Source organism: Mytilus galloprovincialis, chromosome 4 (assembly GCF_965363235.1).
Source record: "Mytilus galloprovincialis chromosome 4, xbMytGall1.hap1.1, whole genome shotgun sequence".
In the NCBI taxonomy this organism is placed as follows: Eukaryota; Metazoa; Mollusca; class Bivalvia; order Mytilida; family Mytilidae; genus Mytilus; species Mytilus galloprovincialis.
In genome coordinates, this window is record NC_134841.1 from 89,214,226 (window position 1) to 89,232,517 (window position 18,292).

Here is an 18,292-nt window from a genome sequence, read left to right on the forward strand (position 1 = left end):
CGGTCAATCGGTTGTTGGGTTGCTGCCCCTGAGTTGGTAATTTTGAGGAAATTTTGCTGTTTTTGGTTATTATCTTGAATATTATTATAGATAGAGATAAATTGTAAACAGCAATAATGTTCAGCAAAGTAAGATCTACAAATAAGTCAACATGACCAAAATGGTCAGTTGACCCCTTAAGGAGTTATTGCCCTTTATAGTCAATTTTTAACAATTTTCATTAATTTGGTAAATTTATGTAAATTTTTACCAAATATAGTTCTCTGTTACTAATGGGCAAAGTTCATTATAGATATAATTGTAAGAAGCAAAATCGTTCAGTAAAGAAAGAACTTCAAACACATCACCATCACCAAAATACAATTTTGTCATGAATCCATTTGTGTCCTTTGTTTAATATGCACATAGACCAAGGTGAGCGACACAGGCTCTTTAGAGCCTCTAGTTTGTATCTATAACCGTTCAAGAATTATAGGGAAATGAAAAACTTATAAAAATCTACAATATGACCTTGACCTTTGACCTTGACCTAATTTTCTAAGTTAGGACCCTGGGGACTCAAATAAAAACATTCCAGGGTTATACGGTTAACGGTTTAGGAGTTTAAAAAACATACCGACAAATTTATTCCGTAAAGGTAGATAACTCCTATAAAATTTCATCAAATCGCTTCGATCCAAATACGCCAAAAATTACTGAGGATGTAACGAACAGTTTGTAAAAAGAATTTTGTCGCTTTCTTATTTTGTTACGAAGGAGATGCACACAGAGGATAAACAGTGAAAAGGAAGATAACTCTTACATAGAAAATGGTTCGCCTAAGCAGGGTGAAATTTAAAAGCGCATAAACTATACGATACCATATGAGAAATATCTAAGCGACATATTGCGAAACAAACATGTTGCGCAAGAACAAAATTTGGCGGAAGAAAAAAATAATAATAATAATAATAATAATAATCAGAACAAAAACAATAAGTCTTTCCACAGAAAAGTGGAAAGACTTAATAATCAGAAGAAATACAATAAGTCTTTTCACAAAAAAGTGAAAAGACTTAATAAAAGAGAGAACATTTAATGTTTTATATATATTGATATTTAAATTTATACAAATATCAAATTTATTAAAGGTAACATTATGCAAAAAGTAAAGAATTTGTTTAGCAGTTACATTAACATCCTGATATTGTCACATCATATATCTTGGCTTCCTTGATTGTACTGCCCACTGGTCTAGAACATCCTATGCAGAGTTGTCCTGTTGGAGAGAATGCAAGAGAAAGTGGGAGCATTATGTTTATGTCACTTGTTTTATAACATGTCATCAGCAGACCAGCATTGTTCAGGATATGAAGTGTATGAGTATCCCTATCAGCTACAATAACATTGTCTCTAGGTGTTGTCACTATGTCTATTGATTTGAATGGTTCATCCTTGTTGATCTCTGTATCTCCTGTATAGATATTGATTATATCACCACTCTGTCCTAACACTACTACTTTGCCTCTATCCCCACTTACTTGATCCACCACATGTATATTCCCATTTCTGGTACTGGTTATTCTCCAGGGAAATATGAATATAGGTTGTTTATGTTGATCATGTTCATACACTCTCTCATGGTCTCCATTCTGATTCATTAGTATGACAACTCTTCTTCCTTGTGCAGGATAGTCACTATTAACACATCCTACAAGAACTTTATTGTCACTGGTGATATGGACTGCTACAGGAAGGAATGGTGACACATTATATACCGAGTCTGTAATTGAGCCTGTCTGACCACTGATTTGTTTTAGTTTCATTCCATTTGTAGATATAAGTAGATTATTTGAATGAGTAACAGCCATACCAATGACCGGGATATTAAAGCTGGATAGAATGGTCAGTTTGGTTCCTTCAGGTTTTACTCTCTGTAATACTTTATCTGCCTGATTACCTATCCACAGTGAATCATCATCACAACAAGATATACAGTGTATTATAGATAGTTCAGTCTGATATTGTTTATTGATGTTCAGTTCTACAACAGTTGGTTGTCCCACGTCTTTGATGTTAACTACCTGATGATCCTTGGCATTGGGAAATTTTGGATGCACTTTTTCTTTACAATGATTACACAATAAATCGTCACAATCAATACACTTCCACTTAATGGGTCGTTCAGTTTCACATATTCTACATTTGGCTGGGGCTTGACTTCTTAAAACCGACTTAGAGAATGCCATTGTTGTTAGACATATATGACGAATTTTCTTCCTGGTTTATATTTAAGGTTAATTTCACCTTAGTGTATTGTGTAAATAATACTACTTTGATAAGTTTTATGATTTGGTCTATAATGCAAGACCATCATGATAGTCAAGGTTGTTAAATACCCAGTAGCAGGTATCATGTCTTAACACTTAAATTATATTCATGAAAAAGATTAACACCTTACTTTTATAATATTAAGTTTCAGTTGATTTGATTTGATTAAAAGGTATTTTTTATTGTCTTTATTCATTTTCCATTACATGAATTTCTTTGGATTTATTGTAGTGTTGTTATTCAGTGGTCCTTTAACACTCGCATTTAATTCATTGATTGGTATTTGAAAAAAAGTAATGTATATTGTTGTTATTATACCGTTTTACCTCTGTCTGTCCGTACGTATGTACATCAGTACAACCGTCCCATGAATATTTTTCATTGTATTTTCTCAGGAACTGCATTACAACTTGTAACAAGGATTTCTGAAATTTGGTTTCACTGTTTTCATAAGTCAGCTGTACTGTGTGATGCGTTTTCAAATTCATTACTCAACAACTTCCTGGTTAAAAGAACACTTACATATTTCTACATTATTAAAATAATCCACTTGTGAGGGGGGTCATCAGTGTGCAGTAGCTTACAGTTTCATTTGTTTATTTTATGCCATTAGTTTGAACAAAAGATCATTTCATAAAAATTTGTATCACAAGCACTAGAGTGAAGGATTTCAATATTGTATTTTCCATTATTTTTACTGAATATTAATATATATTTTTTATAGTACTTACATAACACTTCTATGAAATTGAGAATGGAAATGAGGAAGGTGTCAAAGAGACAACAACTCGACCAAAGAGCAAACAACAGCCGAAGGCCACCAATGGGTCTACAATACAGCGAAAAACTTCCGCACCAGGAGGTGTCCTTCAGCTGGCCCCTTAACAAAAATGCATACTAGTTTTATGCCCCCGCTGTAGCAGTAGTTCATTATGGAATTTTACGTTTCTGTTCTCGACTTTAGTTTGCCTAAACCAAATGTTATGAAACTTATATACACAATACTTATAACCACAAAACTCAGATCAAGTACACATTTGGGGCGGAATCAATTTGCGCCAATTGCAGTTTTGAAAAGGTATTAATTGCGCCACTCTCTTTTATTTTGATGGTATTAATTGCGCCAATAAATGAAATGAAATTGCGCCACATTTACCTGTTAATATTTTTACCTATATCATACCTGTACATGTTTTACCTATTATATCAAGACAAGATAAGACAAATACTTTATTAAAGTCTCGCCACTTGTTACATATAAAATATACGGCTTTTTAAAACACAAGTTAACAACAAAAGTCACTCTATAAAGAGTTTTGAGAGACTATAAAACATTTTTTTCTTAAAATTATAATGCAAATACAAGTCAACTATCACGAGAATAAAATACTGAATATTGGATGATATAGCCATATTGGTGTTGTTACAAACAAAGATGACGACTTTGTATTGTGTAACGATCCAGAAAGCGGTATAATTTTATTAGGATGCGAGGCTAATTTGAATTTTCAGTGTACAATGTCAGAAGAATTTTTTGCTGTTGGTACCTAGTCAATCATTTTGTTGTTAAATATAAATAAAAATATATAAAATTGGCGCAATTAGATGATTACTTTATTGGCGCAAATGATACCTATAGTTTTGAAAATTAGGTGGCGCAAAAGAGGTATTGGCGCAATTAAGTTGTGGCGCAAATGAGTTACTTTTTGGCGCAAAAAGATATCGCCCACATTTGGGTAGTGTCACTTTTATTGTTCTACAGTTATGTCTCTTTATAACTTTATATGATATGCAATCGTGGCATTGTCTATGTCCTATGGACACATTCCTCATTTATTTTTACTGTCATTTCAAAATTGCTCTCATCTTTTTTACAAAGTTCTAAGAATCATTTTCAGAGAAAAACATATAATTCAAAATTCATCCGTTCACTTTGGTTTTATAGTAGTACACAACTTAAAATTACTATCAAATTAATTTACAACACGAATACAAATTGTTGGTTTTTTTCCAGTGGCTACAATGTTTTCATTAATTGTTTATCAATTAAAAATGGAGAGAAAACTGGGAAGATGTGCAAGAAGTCATCTTTAAAGACATGGCTGCCAGTCTATTTGTCAGCATTTACAACTGTGACGGAAACAAACATAGGTGCATGTAACGGTAAGAAGAATTATTTTCATTCCAGTCATTATACCGTTTAAGACTTTGGAAAATTCAAACGTGTCTGGTTGTAGCCATTAGTATGCCTCACCTGCATGAAATAATTTATAATATTACAGTGAGTTGACTGTTAGTGTTGCTCTCCACCAATTGCAACTCATTCAAAATTTTGACCAAATTGCAATTTGTATTTTAAAATCAAATTGTTCAACTGGTCAGAAATTTGAACCAACTGCTGTAGAAAACCACCGCCAAGTCATGAAAGTGCAAAGTGATAAAATAAAACATACTTACAATCCTATAAGACTTTAACTCCACTTTAATGATGTTGTGACAAATTTAGTTTATCAGTTTGTATAGTTATATTATATTCATTTCCATGCTGAAGGGGAACTGTTTATTTTGAATTGCTATTAAATTGTCCAAACTAAGCTTTCATATAGTTTTTCTTTCTAAAAGTATTCTATATTTATAAGAATCAGATATCATTTTAAATAAAACATCATATATTCAGTAAAATATGTGTGAAATAACAATATGCTATTGATAAATTTTCAGGGGAGATAACCTAAACTATTATTCTTTTGAATAAAGACTTTTTGAAAGAAAAGTTATTATCTCCCCCATGGAAACTTCCTACAAACATATATTGCAATTTTACACATATTTTACTGAATATCAAATGTTTTAATTCACATAATGTCTGATTCTTATAAATACTAGAACACACCCGTGATATCGCAGGTCCGTGACTGAAGTATATAACTATGCGCAAGCCTTATTTTAGTATTAGTATTGTCATTTGATAAAGTCATGCCGATTATAAGATACACAGTTTTCTCCGCTTTCAAATCTTTCTGTTTTAACCCGTCGAACTGGAACTTATCAATTATTGATAATATTAATTATTTGAAAAACAAAAAGTCCTGGAATGGAGTACTTTTTAATCAACAGCATTGTCCTATATTAGTCATAAATAAAGTTGAATTCTTTGATTCACTGTTTTACGTCATGCCCGCTAACAAATTGAAAACTACCTATACGCCTTATTTTAGTCCAGATTTTTAGTATTTGTATTGTTATCTTAGAAAGTCTAACTGATTAAAATACTACAATAGGTAACAATTTGACAATTAAGTAGTGTCAACCCTGTGATTATGACCCGTGTAATACTATATAACATATTAATCCTGAATACACCGTTTGGTGGTGCGCCTGTCAGATGCGGAACGTACAGATAAGGTAATCGGTAACAGGTGAATATACTATTGGTATCGGTATGGGACTCGACCCGGAACTTCTTAATTATTGGCAATATTAATTACGTGGAAAACAAAAGGGCCTGGAGTGGTGTAATTTTTAATCTACACTTTTGTACTATATTAGTTATATATAAAGTTGAATTTTTTTATTCGTCGATTTTACGTGATGACGGCTGACAAATTGGACCTCGTAATTTTAGTATTATAGATAGAATACTTTTAGAAAGAAAAACTATATGAAAGCTTAGTTTGGACAATTTAATAGCAATTCAAAAAAGTATTGTATATTTATAAGAATCAGACATTATGTGAATTAAAACATTTCATATTCAGTAAAATATGTGTATAATTGCAATATATGTTTGTAGGAAGTTTCCATGGGGGAGATAATAAATTTTCTTTCAAAAAGTCTTTATTCAAAAGAATAATATTTTAGGTTATCTCCCCTGAAAATTTATCAATAGCATATTGTTATTTCACACATATTTTACTGAATATATGATGTTTTATTTAAAATGATATCTGATTCTTATAAATATAGAATACTTTTAGAAAGAAAAACTATATGAAAGCTTAGTTTGGACAATTTAATAGCAATTCAAAATAAACAGTTCCCCTTCAGCATGGAAATGAATATAAAATAACTATACAAACTGATAAACTATTTTTTGTCACAACATCATTAAAGTGGAGTTAAAGTCTTATAGGATTGTAAGTATATTTTATTTTATCACCTTGCACTTTCACATTTTGACTGAACAATTTGTTCAATTTTCTGACCAGTTGAACAATTTGGTTTAATAAAACAAATTGCAATTGGGTCAAAATTTTGAATGAGTTGCAATTGGTGGAGAGCAACACTAACAGACAACTCACTGTAATTTTGTTTGATAAACCAATGTTGACCCAGTTTTACTAATTTTATTTAACTATAAATTTAAGAAGTTTGTTAAAGAATTCAGATTTGTTATCCTGTCTAAGCATTCAGATAAGTTTGACTCCTGATTGTTTTAGAATATAAATTACACCTTGATTTTATTTTAAGATTCCAGTCTCAAGTTTTCCTTAGAAAATATTTCATGCTGTTTTGTTAACATATGATTGTAGTTACTGATGATAATGTCAATTACTGTAACAATGTGAAAGAAGTAGAGACGATGGCCATGGTCAGTGGATGTACAGCTTTTTCTCAATATTTGATTCATCCAAGCTGCCAGTAAGTATCAGAGTGTACTAAGGAATGAATGTTCAGGATGTGCCATTTTGACAATTGGTTCCAAGAAAGTTAAAATTGAAAGGAAAAAATACAATTGGTTGGGGTAACAATTATACAGTTAAAACACATTTTTTTTCTAGAGGGAATTGATGGTTCATATGGGCTGCTGACTCAATAAATGTTACATAAGAAGTCAATTCAGTTTGTGAGTTAATAAGTATTCGGTTTGGGAGTAAATCAGCCTCGTTTTCTAATATGTAGTCCAAATTTAAACAGTCTTTTTTATTATGTATTTAAATTAATTTTTTTCGCATTTTTTAGCAATTGCAAAAGAAAAAGCAATAGATTAGGATGAAACATTCTCTTTGAGTTGTGATCATCAAACAAAGTAAAATGATTGAAAAAAAAACCCACAAACTGGCTTGCAATTTGATGTAAAAGAAATAAACTTATTTGTTTTGTGCTGTAATATATTGATTCAATGCTAAAATATATCTTTATTTCCAGAGTTTGGACCCCATATATTCGTTGTATAGCTAAGATGTTTCCAGCATGTAGGACAGACCATATAGCTTATACATTACTAAACTCTTCAACCGTACAAGGACGTGTTCCTCAAGGTTATGATGTAATGGAATCCTGCTTCCCATCACCAGGTTAGGGAGTATTAATATTCTTTCAGTTATTATTTTTTATATCATGCAACTCGATTGAGATAGTAAATTATTGTCAAAAACTAAGGGTGCATATGACATTACATGTATCAATATAAACATCAGCAACATTATATGCAAAATAGTGATAAACAGATTACCAATGGTCTATTAAAAACTCATTATGTTTCTTGGCCACATCCCAGTTTGTTTGTAACTGAAAAACACTCTCTCATCTGAAAAACTATAGATAATCTATAAATTTCACAAGCCAAAAAGATTTAGGGGTTTCCGCTGTAAGGGTATCCTATAGTATTTATTCTTGCAAAGCTAAGTTCTTTAAGGTCAGGCTGCAGTAAAATGTTTATGGATATTTCATCCAACATTGAGTACTCTAGAATCTTTTATCTTTTTATCTATTTACATAAAATGTATGGAAACATAATGCTGTCCTTTCCTGTTATAGTTTTATTTTTATATCTCCAGAACAAGCTGACATAAAGACTGTTTTATTTATGACAGTTTATTTTCCAATTATATTTATACCCCCGCTTTAAAAAAGGGGGGGTATACTGTTTTACCTCTGTCTGTCAGTCCGTCCGTCCATCAGTCCGTCCATCAGTCCGTCCGTCAGTCAGTCAGTCAGTCCGTCCCATGAAACTTTCGTCACATTTTTCTCAGGAACTACACATCCACCCTTTCTGTAATTTGGTATCAACATTTATATATGTCAGCCACACCGTGTGATGCGTTTTCAGATTCATCACTTGACAACTTCCTGTTTACCGAACACTTGTCTGATTTTACACATGATAGCCAAGTTGAAAATTTCGTCACATTTTTCTCAGGAACTACAATACAAGGATTTCTGAAATTTGGTTTCAGGATTTATATAAGTCAGCTATACCGTGTGATGCGTTTTCAGATTCATCACTCGACAACTTCCTGTTTACCGAACACTTGTATGATTTTACACTTGATAGCCAAGTTGAAAACTTTCGTCACATTTTTCTCAGGAACTACAATACAAGGATTTCTGAAATTTGGTTTCAGGATTTATATAAGTCAGCTATACCGTGTGATGCGTTTTCAGATTCATCACTCGACTACTTCCTGTTTACCGAACACTTGTATGATTTTACACATGATAACCAAGTTAAAAATTTTCGTCACATTTTTCTCAGGAACTACAATACAAGGATTTCTGAAATTTGGTTTCAGGATTTTTATAAGTCAGCTATACCGTGTGATGTGTTTTCAGATTCATCACTCGACAACTTCCTGTTTACCGAACACTTGCATATTTTTACACTATTAATATTATCCACTTGCGGCGGGGGTATCATCAGTGAGCAGTAGCTCGCAGTTTCACTTGTTTTTTATATTTCTCCAGATAAAACTTCATCTAAGTTTGAAATAACTTTAACATTAGACCTTCCATGGAAAGTAGAATATGCTGATAAGAATAGTCAAGAGTATGCCAACTTTACAAGGAAAGTAGAGGAACAGGTAACGTCAGATAGATCAGGTGTCTTCTGCTATCTTGAATAGCAGAAGACAATTGGAGTCCAGTATTTTTGTTAATACTTTTCAGGTTTTCAATGAAGTATGCTTTTGAGAGACGAATGTAATTTATTTTAAAGACATTTGATCTATTTGAAGAAAACTTTGTTTTTCTCATTATTATGACAGTTTACAATTTCAGAATATTTTTTGTTTCAATTTTTACCTTAGCCATATAAGGAGAGATAACTTAGATTATTATACTTTTATAAAGGAAAGTTTTGTAAATTTGCCTTATTTGTTTTGTAGCAAGAAAACAATTCTCTTTATCCCAAATTTTATTTTCATTTTCTGAAAGCACATAGTAAGAGCTATGTTTTTATATTTTATCATAACATTTTACCCAAATGGCTACTAGACACATATAATGTAAACGGTAGTCTTTTTTTAAGCAGAATTTACAAAATAAGCATATAATATGAATTCTACCATAAAATGAATAAGTCATAAGGTTCATACAGTGTTTATGAAATTTGTTAGAAATCTTCAGATTTATGTAATTTATTTCAGGTGAGAGTTCTGAATCAAGAGTACAGCAGTGTTATTGAGTATATCAAAGTCATTGATGTCAGGTATATAACATGATATAATTATTCCCCTGCCTTTAAATGTGGGGGTTTACTGTTTTGACTCTGTCTGTTTATCTGTTCATCATTCCATCCCATGAATATTTTCTTTGCATCTTACCCAGGAACTATCTTACAAGGACTTCTGATATTTCAGGGTTTAAATGAATCAGTTATACTGAGTGATGCATTTTCAGATTTTCCTGTCTACCTTATACTTTTAGCGGTCAGGGTATCATTAGTGAGCAGTAGCTCACAGATTCACTTGTTATTTCCTAACTTTTTAACCACTAATTCCAGTCAAGCTTAAAAATTGTCAGTGGGCAATTTAAAATGATATGCAGTTTATCAATGATTTATTTTAATAGTAAATGAAACACTAAGTATCTTGAAGATAGAAAAATAAAAGTTCACCCCTACAACACTCGTCGTTCATAACTTCCAACATGCACATAGGTAGGCTTCAACACAAATTGTTTTGCTAATTTATTTGTTTATATATTTGAGTTGGTTTAAGTGCCATTGAAAGAGGTTCATACAATTTAATGGGAGACAATTGTTATGATAATGAATGTTCTAATTCTGTATGTGAGACAATATCTGAAAAAGTCTAGTTTTTGGCAATAAGAATAAACCAAAAAAAATTCTTTAGACCCGGTATTTTAATAGCACAAATCGAAGAACACACATTGGGGATCTAGGAATTGTTGTCTGTAATTCAAATAATTGTTTAATAAGGAAAAAATGGTACAAAAAAAATACAGTTCTTTCCTGTTACCAAAGTGAATCAATTTTTAAAAGTTTCTAATGGGAATAAGGAATAAGTTTAAGACACTATTTGTGGTTTACTAGTAGTATATCCTGCAATAGTTTATCAAATGCCAATTATTGATTTTAGCATTTGCAATACAAAAGGTTTAGAAATATACTTAAATATAGTCAGATATGTCGGTAACATGAAAGAATCTTGAGTAACAGGACAACGGTAACAGGACAGAGTTGGTAACAGAAAGGATTTTCTGCTTTATTTTAAAGTTTAAGAAAAATAAATCATTTTAGATTGGTCACAATTGGAAGATAACAGCAAACAATGTCATTTATCCTTTGAAACTGTATTTGCAAGATGAAAAATCTGCCTAGGTAATGAAAAATTCTAAAATAAATTCCTTTCTGTTACTATCTACTATACTAGAATTGCACAATGTTCTCTGCTGTTATCAAAAGCAAAAAACCTATTTTTTTATTCAATATACTGTATATTATTTTGAAATTTATTTGATATGGTGGTGATAACTTACATTAAATGAAATGGTTGACATATAGTAGATTAACTGTTCGATTCTTCAGTGAAATTGTCTTGAACATCCTTCCTGTTACTGATGATGGTTATGCTGTTACTTTTGATCAGGTAACATGACAGAACGTAACAGAAAGGAATTACGCGATAGTTTTTGTCCTTTTTATCACATTAAATGTAAGTGTATTTCCTGTGACATATAACTTTTAAAAAGATGATATAAAAACACACTTAATGTTGGTGGTGCACACTTAAAAATATTCTCAGAAAGTGTAAAAAAAGGCTATAACAGGATAGAACACCAATAAGTATTTTTCTATAAATTCTTACCTTGGATGGGCTTGAATTTTCAAACCTGGGCGCCTTTCCAACTATTTCTTTGTACTAATACATTCAGGGAATGATGCTCTTCACAATACATAATGGGAAAATAACTCTTGGTCTTGTAAACGTTTCCACAGGTAAAAAAAAACAGTGGTAACAGGAGGGAAATCACCCCTGGGGACAATTTTTTTTTCTCTTAAAATTTGCAAAATTTTATTACATGCTATAGTTATAATATAAAAAGACAAATTAGGGGCAAGTTGATTACATAATATATCATATATGTGAGAATCGGACGCCTTTTTAATTAATTTGGATATTATTTGAATGATTTAGTTTTCAAAAAAACACAGGGGACAGCATGATTTTAGGGGGGGTTGAACATTTAAATCACAATATTTTATTGGAAGAAATATAAGAATGAGTGTTTAATTGGCAGGCCATGGTGCATTATAGAATTTAGTTTATACTAAAACTTAAATTTTTCGAAAAAGATGGTTGAATAAAAAAATAATTGCTGGTGAAGTGAGGGACATGGAAATTAGACTTTTTCAGATATTGTCTCTTGTGGTGGTGGGGACATTTTGTGAGCCTTTGTCACTTTACTTCAACTTTAAATTCTATTTTTAGATCTGGTAGCGTAGTTGTTGTAATTGAAATGAAATACTACCATCTAATAAAGGTATCAGACATATCGTCAGGAACAGCCCAGATGATAATGGCAGCCAATAGAGATCCAAGCTCTCAGTTTGACCTTATTAAAGCTGGAGATCCATACAGTATTATTGTTGAACCAAAGGGAGGTAATTATTTTTATACTTTAATAAACAGTTGGGATTGGAATTTACAACTTGATCTGATGACATACTCTGTGGTATTCATAGACTCTCTGTTTATGATACACACATTTAACTGGAACACAGTTGACACTGAATTTTGGATGAGTTCAAATTTTCCTGTGGTCCTGAAATTTTTTCATGAAATGTATACATTTCAACTTGTGTACAGTCAAAATTTTGGTTGTCAAGGATAATTAAAGCACATTTTAAATTGTATTCTTTATCATGATGACAAATGCAAGTCAAGGTCTAAACTGACATTTTCCTTTTTATTCAGGAGTTGTGGCCCCTTATTTATTCAGGAGTTGTGCTCCCTTATTTATTGGTTAAATTGTACTTTATGTCAATTCTGTGCATTAACTGAGGAATGTTAATGTTTTGTTTCTCATGACAAATTTGAGATCACAATTGGGTTTTGATTATTTCACTTCTGCTGTTCAGTAATTACTGCCCTTGATTGCTTTGTTATAACATCAATAATTAAAAGAATGACCCAGTATATTGTCATTTCGACAAGCTTTTATTTTTCCATTTAAGATGACACCCAGTAACTTTTTATTAGCCCCAATGTAGCTGAGGGCGCATTAAGTTTAACTCTTGTCTGTCTGTACGTCTCAAAATTAGTCTCTAACTTCAGTTTGCCTCAACCAAATGGTTCAAAACTTATACACAATGCTTATTTTTGCAAAACACAGATCAAGTGTGAATTTTGGTGGCGTCATATCCACTGTTGTTGAGTTATGCCCCTTTACAAATGAACAAAAAGCTGAATTTTTTGTTTCAGTTAATTATCTTAAGTTTGCCTCAACCAAATGCTTATTACCACAAAATACTGAACAACTTTGAATTTTGGTGGTGTTACTTCAACTGTTCTAGAGTTATTCTATTTTACAAATGGAAAAAAAGGAATCTAGTGTCTGTTCTAAAAATATCAATGGTATAATTGTTAAAATTAATTTAAAAAGTTATATAGTAACTCCAATTATGGATTAAGGTAGATTTGTATGTCCCTTCTCAACCTTATATGATATATTGTTTTCTTTTTCTAACTTAAGTTTGTCTCAACTAAATTTAATGAAATGTATATATAACGCTTATTACCTCTTAACTCAGGTTTTGGAAGCTTCACTTTTACAGTTCTTGAGTTATGTCCCTGTAATATGTTATATGCTAGCGGGGGGACCATGTGTGTCCCTATAGACATATTCCACATTTATTTCTATTTTAGATGACTCCCCAGTAACTGGTGTATGTGGAAGTTACAATGCTAGAGTAATGAACAGTACTTTGTGTGCGGCTGCTGTGTATGGATTTGTCAATAATACAAATGTGGATCAAGATTTACTCTGCAGGTATCATCAATAATTAAATGATGTATTAATAATTCATTCAAATTTATTGGAGTAGTATGTTCATTATCACTCAAGCAAACATTTAAAAAAATCACTATGCCAAGAAATAAAGTATTTATTATTATTATATTATTATAAATAAACAGTTCTATCAGGAGTTGTCCCCCCCCCCTTAAATGAATTATCAAAAGTTGGTTGCAATGCTTGTTTTAGAGATATCTTTGACATGAAAATTTTTATGTAAAGAATTAAATTCTCCTTTGAAAGTGCCCATGCAGAAATGCTGCAGAAGGTACATATTTCATATTTGTCAAGTCTATTTGTATTAACCTCATTTCATCTGGTCAAAAATATTTGTTTTTAACTGGCTCACCTGTCTATTCATCATTTTAATATATATTTAATCTTGAAACAATGGACTTCATATTCATGGCCTATTCTTGTACTTCATTTTTTTGTGTGAAAATAAGATTGTTTTTTGATTTTGTGAGGAAGTAGTGTTTTCTTGATTACTCTTGATAACTTAAAAGATTTTATAATTTGTAATGAGGTTTGGTAATACAGTTTTGTTTTCTTGTGCTATTTATCATAAGAACGTAATATAAATGATAAGGAGATTTGGTATGATTGCCAATGAGACAACTATCCATCACAATTTAAATAACATAGCAGTTCTCCTAGTATAAACAACCCATCAATGTCAATCTAATCAAAAACTGATCTCTCATTGCTCCAGTTTTCTGATATGTCGCGTGGGAGATCTAACAAAACCTGCTTTGAGGACACATGTGAGTGACCTCGTAGGTGTGTCTTTTTCGGCCAATGAAATTGAGTCTTCCACGATCTTGAAAGTTTATCGTAAGGTAAAGGGATGTAACTCATTTTATTTACGACAAAATTGTCAGTCAAAATAATTCATAAACTTTTTTGATTGGCTTATAAATAGGCTGTCAACTCATTTGCATATCATTATCAATTCATAACTTCTAGTTCACTCACATGTGACCTCAAAGCGGGTTTTGTTAGATCTCCCACGCAACATGTCAGAAAACGGGAGGGATGAGTGATCGGTTTTTAATTAGATTGCATCAATGTAGACATAAAACCAATACTTGTACCAAATATCAAAGTATAACCAATACTTGTACCAAATATTAAAATATATATAAACACATTGAATATACACGCCATAAAAGGCTATAATAAATACCAAAGACTTTGTAAAGTGGATAGTCGCATGAAAACGCTGATGCTCTATATTTGATATGAAATAAACATTATTCATAATCATACATATATATAATATATAATTCAAACATCAGTGTCAAACAAAAAACTCTTCAAATATAAAGCTGAATAAACTTTTAACCAGAAGTTAAATTTACCAAGAAAATTTGACTGTTCAGATTGAAGGTGTTGTGCTGAATGATTACATGGGCAATAAAATACAGCGAAAATAATTTTGAAGCGGGAAAACCTAACGTCCTCTATGCTACAATGATGAAAACACCCAGGAGAAATTAATTTCACTCTATTGCACTGCTCGTTTAAATGAATGAAATTACAATATTCAACTATAGGTCATACATTTGATTATTAATAAAAACTTTTTTGTTTTAGTGCATACAATATCTACTTGAACTGTTTACATTTAACTGTGGAAGAAGAAACAGGAAAAGATTGTAAAAGATCAACTTTGGATACATGGATGCCAGCGGCTTTACCATATATGCTAAATATTCCAGACTCTCGATTTAGATCATGCGATGGTAAGTTTCCTTTACTGGAATGAAGTCCTGGAAGATATGATATAACAGGAATATCGGAAATATTTGGACCTTCATTTTGTTGTTTTCTTAATGTTATATAAAAAAAAAGGAAGATGTGGTATGATTTCTAAAAAAACCAAAAATCTCCATGAGAGACCTGATTAGAGAAGTAAGCAACACTAGAGGCCACTGTATATCCTTGAACAATAAGTAGTACCATACCACATTGTGAGTTATAAAAGGCCCAGTGATGATGATGACAAAGGTCGCTGTATATCCTTGAACAATAACTAATACCCATACCACATTGTGAGTTGTAAAAGGCCCAGTCATGATGATGACAAATATCTTACAATAGATGACTTTTGAGTTTGTCTGTCACCAGAAAAAATTCGTCAATTATGTGCACCTTTACGACGTCATTTACCAGATAGAGGGGATCACCTATATTCCTGCTCTTGGTGATTGTAATTGTAAACTAAACTAGAAATAATGTTTGTTCTGTAGGCACTTAATCACCATTCCCTATTGATAGCAGTGCTGATTGTCAATTATGAGAATTCAATTTGCCGAATAATTCGTGCAATATAACATCATAGTTTTCCCAGCACTCGCTCAACATTGAAACGGAAGTGACGACGCCCCTAAATGCACGAATGATGTTCACTAAAACCAAAGTTTTTGACAGAAATGCATTGAACTTGAAAGTTGTCTATTCAGACAAGAAACAAGTCTGATTACACCTTTTTCTGATTAAAATAAAAGAATTAAAAAAAACAGTACATAAATACAGTGATTCTGATTTAAGGTGAACACACGTCATAAACAGCTTCTATTACAGTCCTATTTTGCCATGTAGATGTAAACTTTTTTAAAAGGTTTAATATTTTTAGTTTTAAGAGAATGTCTTTCAAGAAAAAAATCAGTTCAAATCAACAAAATCTACATATTTTTAATTCTTACAATTACTGATATGGTAGTGATTTTATTTTCTGACTTTCAGTTGATGATGATGATGTATTTTTGTGTGGAGATGTACAACTTCTGGAGAAGATGGCATTCAACAGTGCTTGTGCTGCTTATATACAATACATACAAAGTCCATCATGCAGGTAGGTGATTTTTTGGCATTTTTCTAATGCGAAATGTTAATGGATATGAAAACATTTTATCAAAGTATACTTATTATATTGTATTTCTTAAGTTTATCAAGGAAATCCAATGTGTTCCAAAGTCTTGTTTTTTTTAAAAGTGCCATCTGCCTAAGAATCAGACAGGTGTCAAAACATGACCAAAAAAAACCTGTATAACTTTACATTAATTTAAGTTCAAAATAAGAAATGGTGCATGGAAATAACTTTCGTTACCTTTTCCTGTTCAGGTATTTCAAGATATAGTTTGGTTGAAATGCACTAGAAATTTCCAATTAAGGGAATTTGTTATCATTCTAATCAAAAGTTATTTAGATTTCTCAAATTGTCAACATGCAGAAACAAAAGACCTACAATGTCTAACTCAGGATGAGGGTAAATTCAAAATAGCATAGTTAGGTCAGTGGGTTTTTTACCATGTTGTGAATACTTCTAAATTGCCTGATTCTTACAAAGACTGGCCCTTAAAACTAGTTCTCACATTCTAGCTTGTGCCTCAGTTGCTATTCCTTCTACATTAATCAATAGCCTGTCAATACTAAGGTTATGAGTTTGAATCTGGCTTTAATGCAGGGGTTTAGCTCCAATCTTAAATGACTAGATTGCCAGTTTTCATGCCTATAATTGATTTTTTCTCTCCCACCACTATACACTAGCCACAATGATAAGACAAAAGGGGTTGAAAGGTGCATTATACACCATTTGTCCACCAACTAATCATATCCTTGTCTTTCAATGATCATGTGATCAATTGTGATACCTCAACTCTCATGGACTATACATTTCTACCACATAGCAAACCCAAACATTCTTTACAATATATGTATCTTTTTGATAGATAAATGTTTCAAGTATTTTTATTTTTCAGCTTGGTCTGGACTCCTTACCTTAAATGTATAGCTGATATATTTCCATCATGTACAACGAATGGAGTAGCACAAACATTGATGACCTCAGCGAACTTCAGTAGTCTGGTTCCACAAGATCTTGATTTAATAACTGCATGTCTTCCAGGTAATATATTTATATATATATATATATAGTACGAAAGGAAAAGACAGATTTCATTGAACCGCATCTCCTCTAGATCTGAAACCAAGTCAGAAATATGTGTTATATTGCGTATAAATGTAGTGTTTTGTACTTTCTAAATTTGTCTTTGAAACAATCTTTTATCAATAGAAAACACAAGTTTTTGAGAAAATGTCTAAATACAAAATGTCTTATATGCTTTTGTGAAAGCTGAGTTGACGTACTGCCCACGAAATTTGAAATTTTTTTTTCAATACTTGCCCAATTGTACTGTGAATTCACAGGCATCTTCTAGAAAATATAAAACTAATAAATTTAAGAAAGACAAATTTACTGAACAAAATATGGTATATACTTAAACTGCTGGTGAATGGCATCCAATGATAAATGTTGGGGATCTGGAATTTTAGCGTCTCCTGACTGAAAAGACCATTTGAGTGCTATTCCCATCCCTTGGTGTTTGTCATCTGTCATCAGTGACCTTTGTCTTTTAGCTTTTAAAAATTTTCTCAAAAACTAATTGGCTTGTTGGAACTCCAAAATCCACACCAAATAAGTTTTTGTTGTTGTTAAAAATTTAATTTCTCACTTCCGAAAAGGTGAAGGTGGTCTTACAGGGATACTACATAGATTTGAAATTAAAGACAATTGTATTTGTCACTAAAAATATGACATGTATACAGCAAGATGGCATTAAATAGTTAAGGCATGTAGCAATTCTATAATGTCAGGATAATGATATAGTAAACAGGGAGAGGCTTTCACATTGACCACCTCTGAAGGATACCTCTACTT

At 31.7% G+C, this 18,292-nt stretch overlaps 1 protein-coding gene across 1 annotated transcript in view; it reads left to right on the forward strand.

The window, feature by feature from the left end:
• The window catches only part of LOC143073779 (uncharacterized), a 206,144-nt gene that overhangs the window by 69,275 nt on the left and 118,577 nt on the right, over positions 1–18,292 (forward strand). The window contains exons 29-38 of the mRNA XM_076249535.1: positions 4,325–4,473; positions 6,843–6,951; positions 7,459–7,607; positions 8,998–9,113; positions 9,678–9,739; positions 11,985–12,157; positions 13,422–13,545; positions 15,166–15,314; positions 16,318–16,426; positions 17,334–17,479. Of these exons, the coding sequence (XP_076105650.1) occupies positions 4,325–4,473; positions 6,843–6,951; positions 7,459–7,607; positions 8,998–9,113; positions 9,678–9,739; positions 11,985–12,157; positions 13,422–13,545; positions 15,166–15,314; positions 16,318–16,426; positions 17,334–17,479 (1,286 nt within the window). The remainder of the gene's footprint in view (positions 1–4,324; positions 4,474–6,842; positions 6,952–7,458; positions 7,608–8,997; positions 9,114–9,677; positions 9,740–11,984; positions 12,158–13,421; positions 13,546–15,165; positions 15,315–16,317; positions 16,427–17,333; positions 17,480–18,292) is intronic.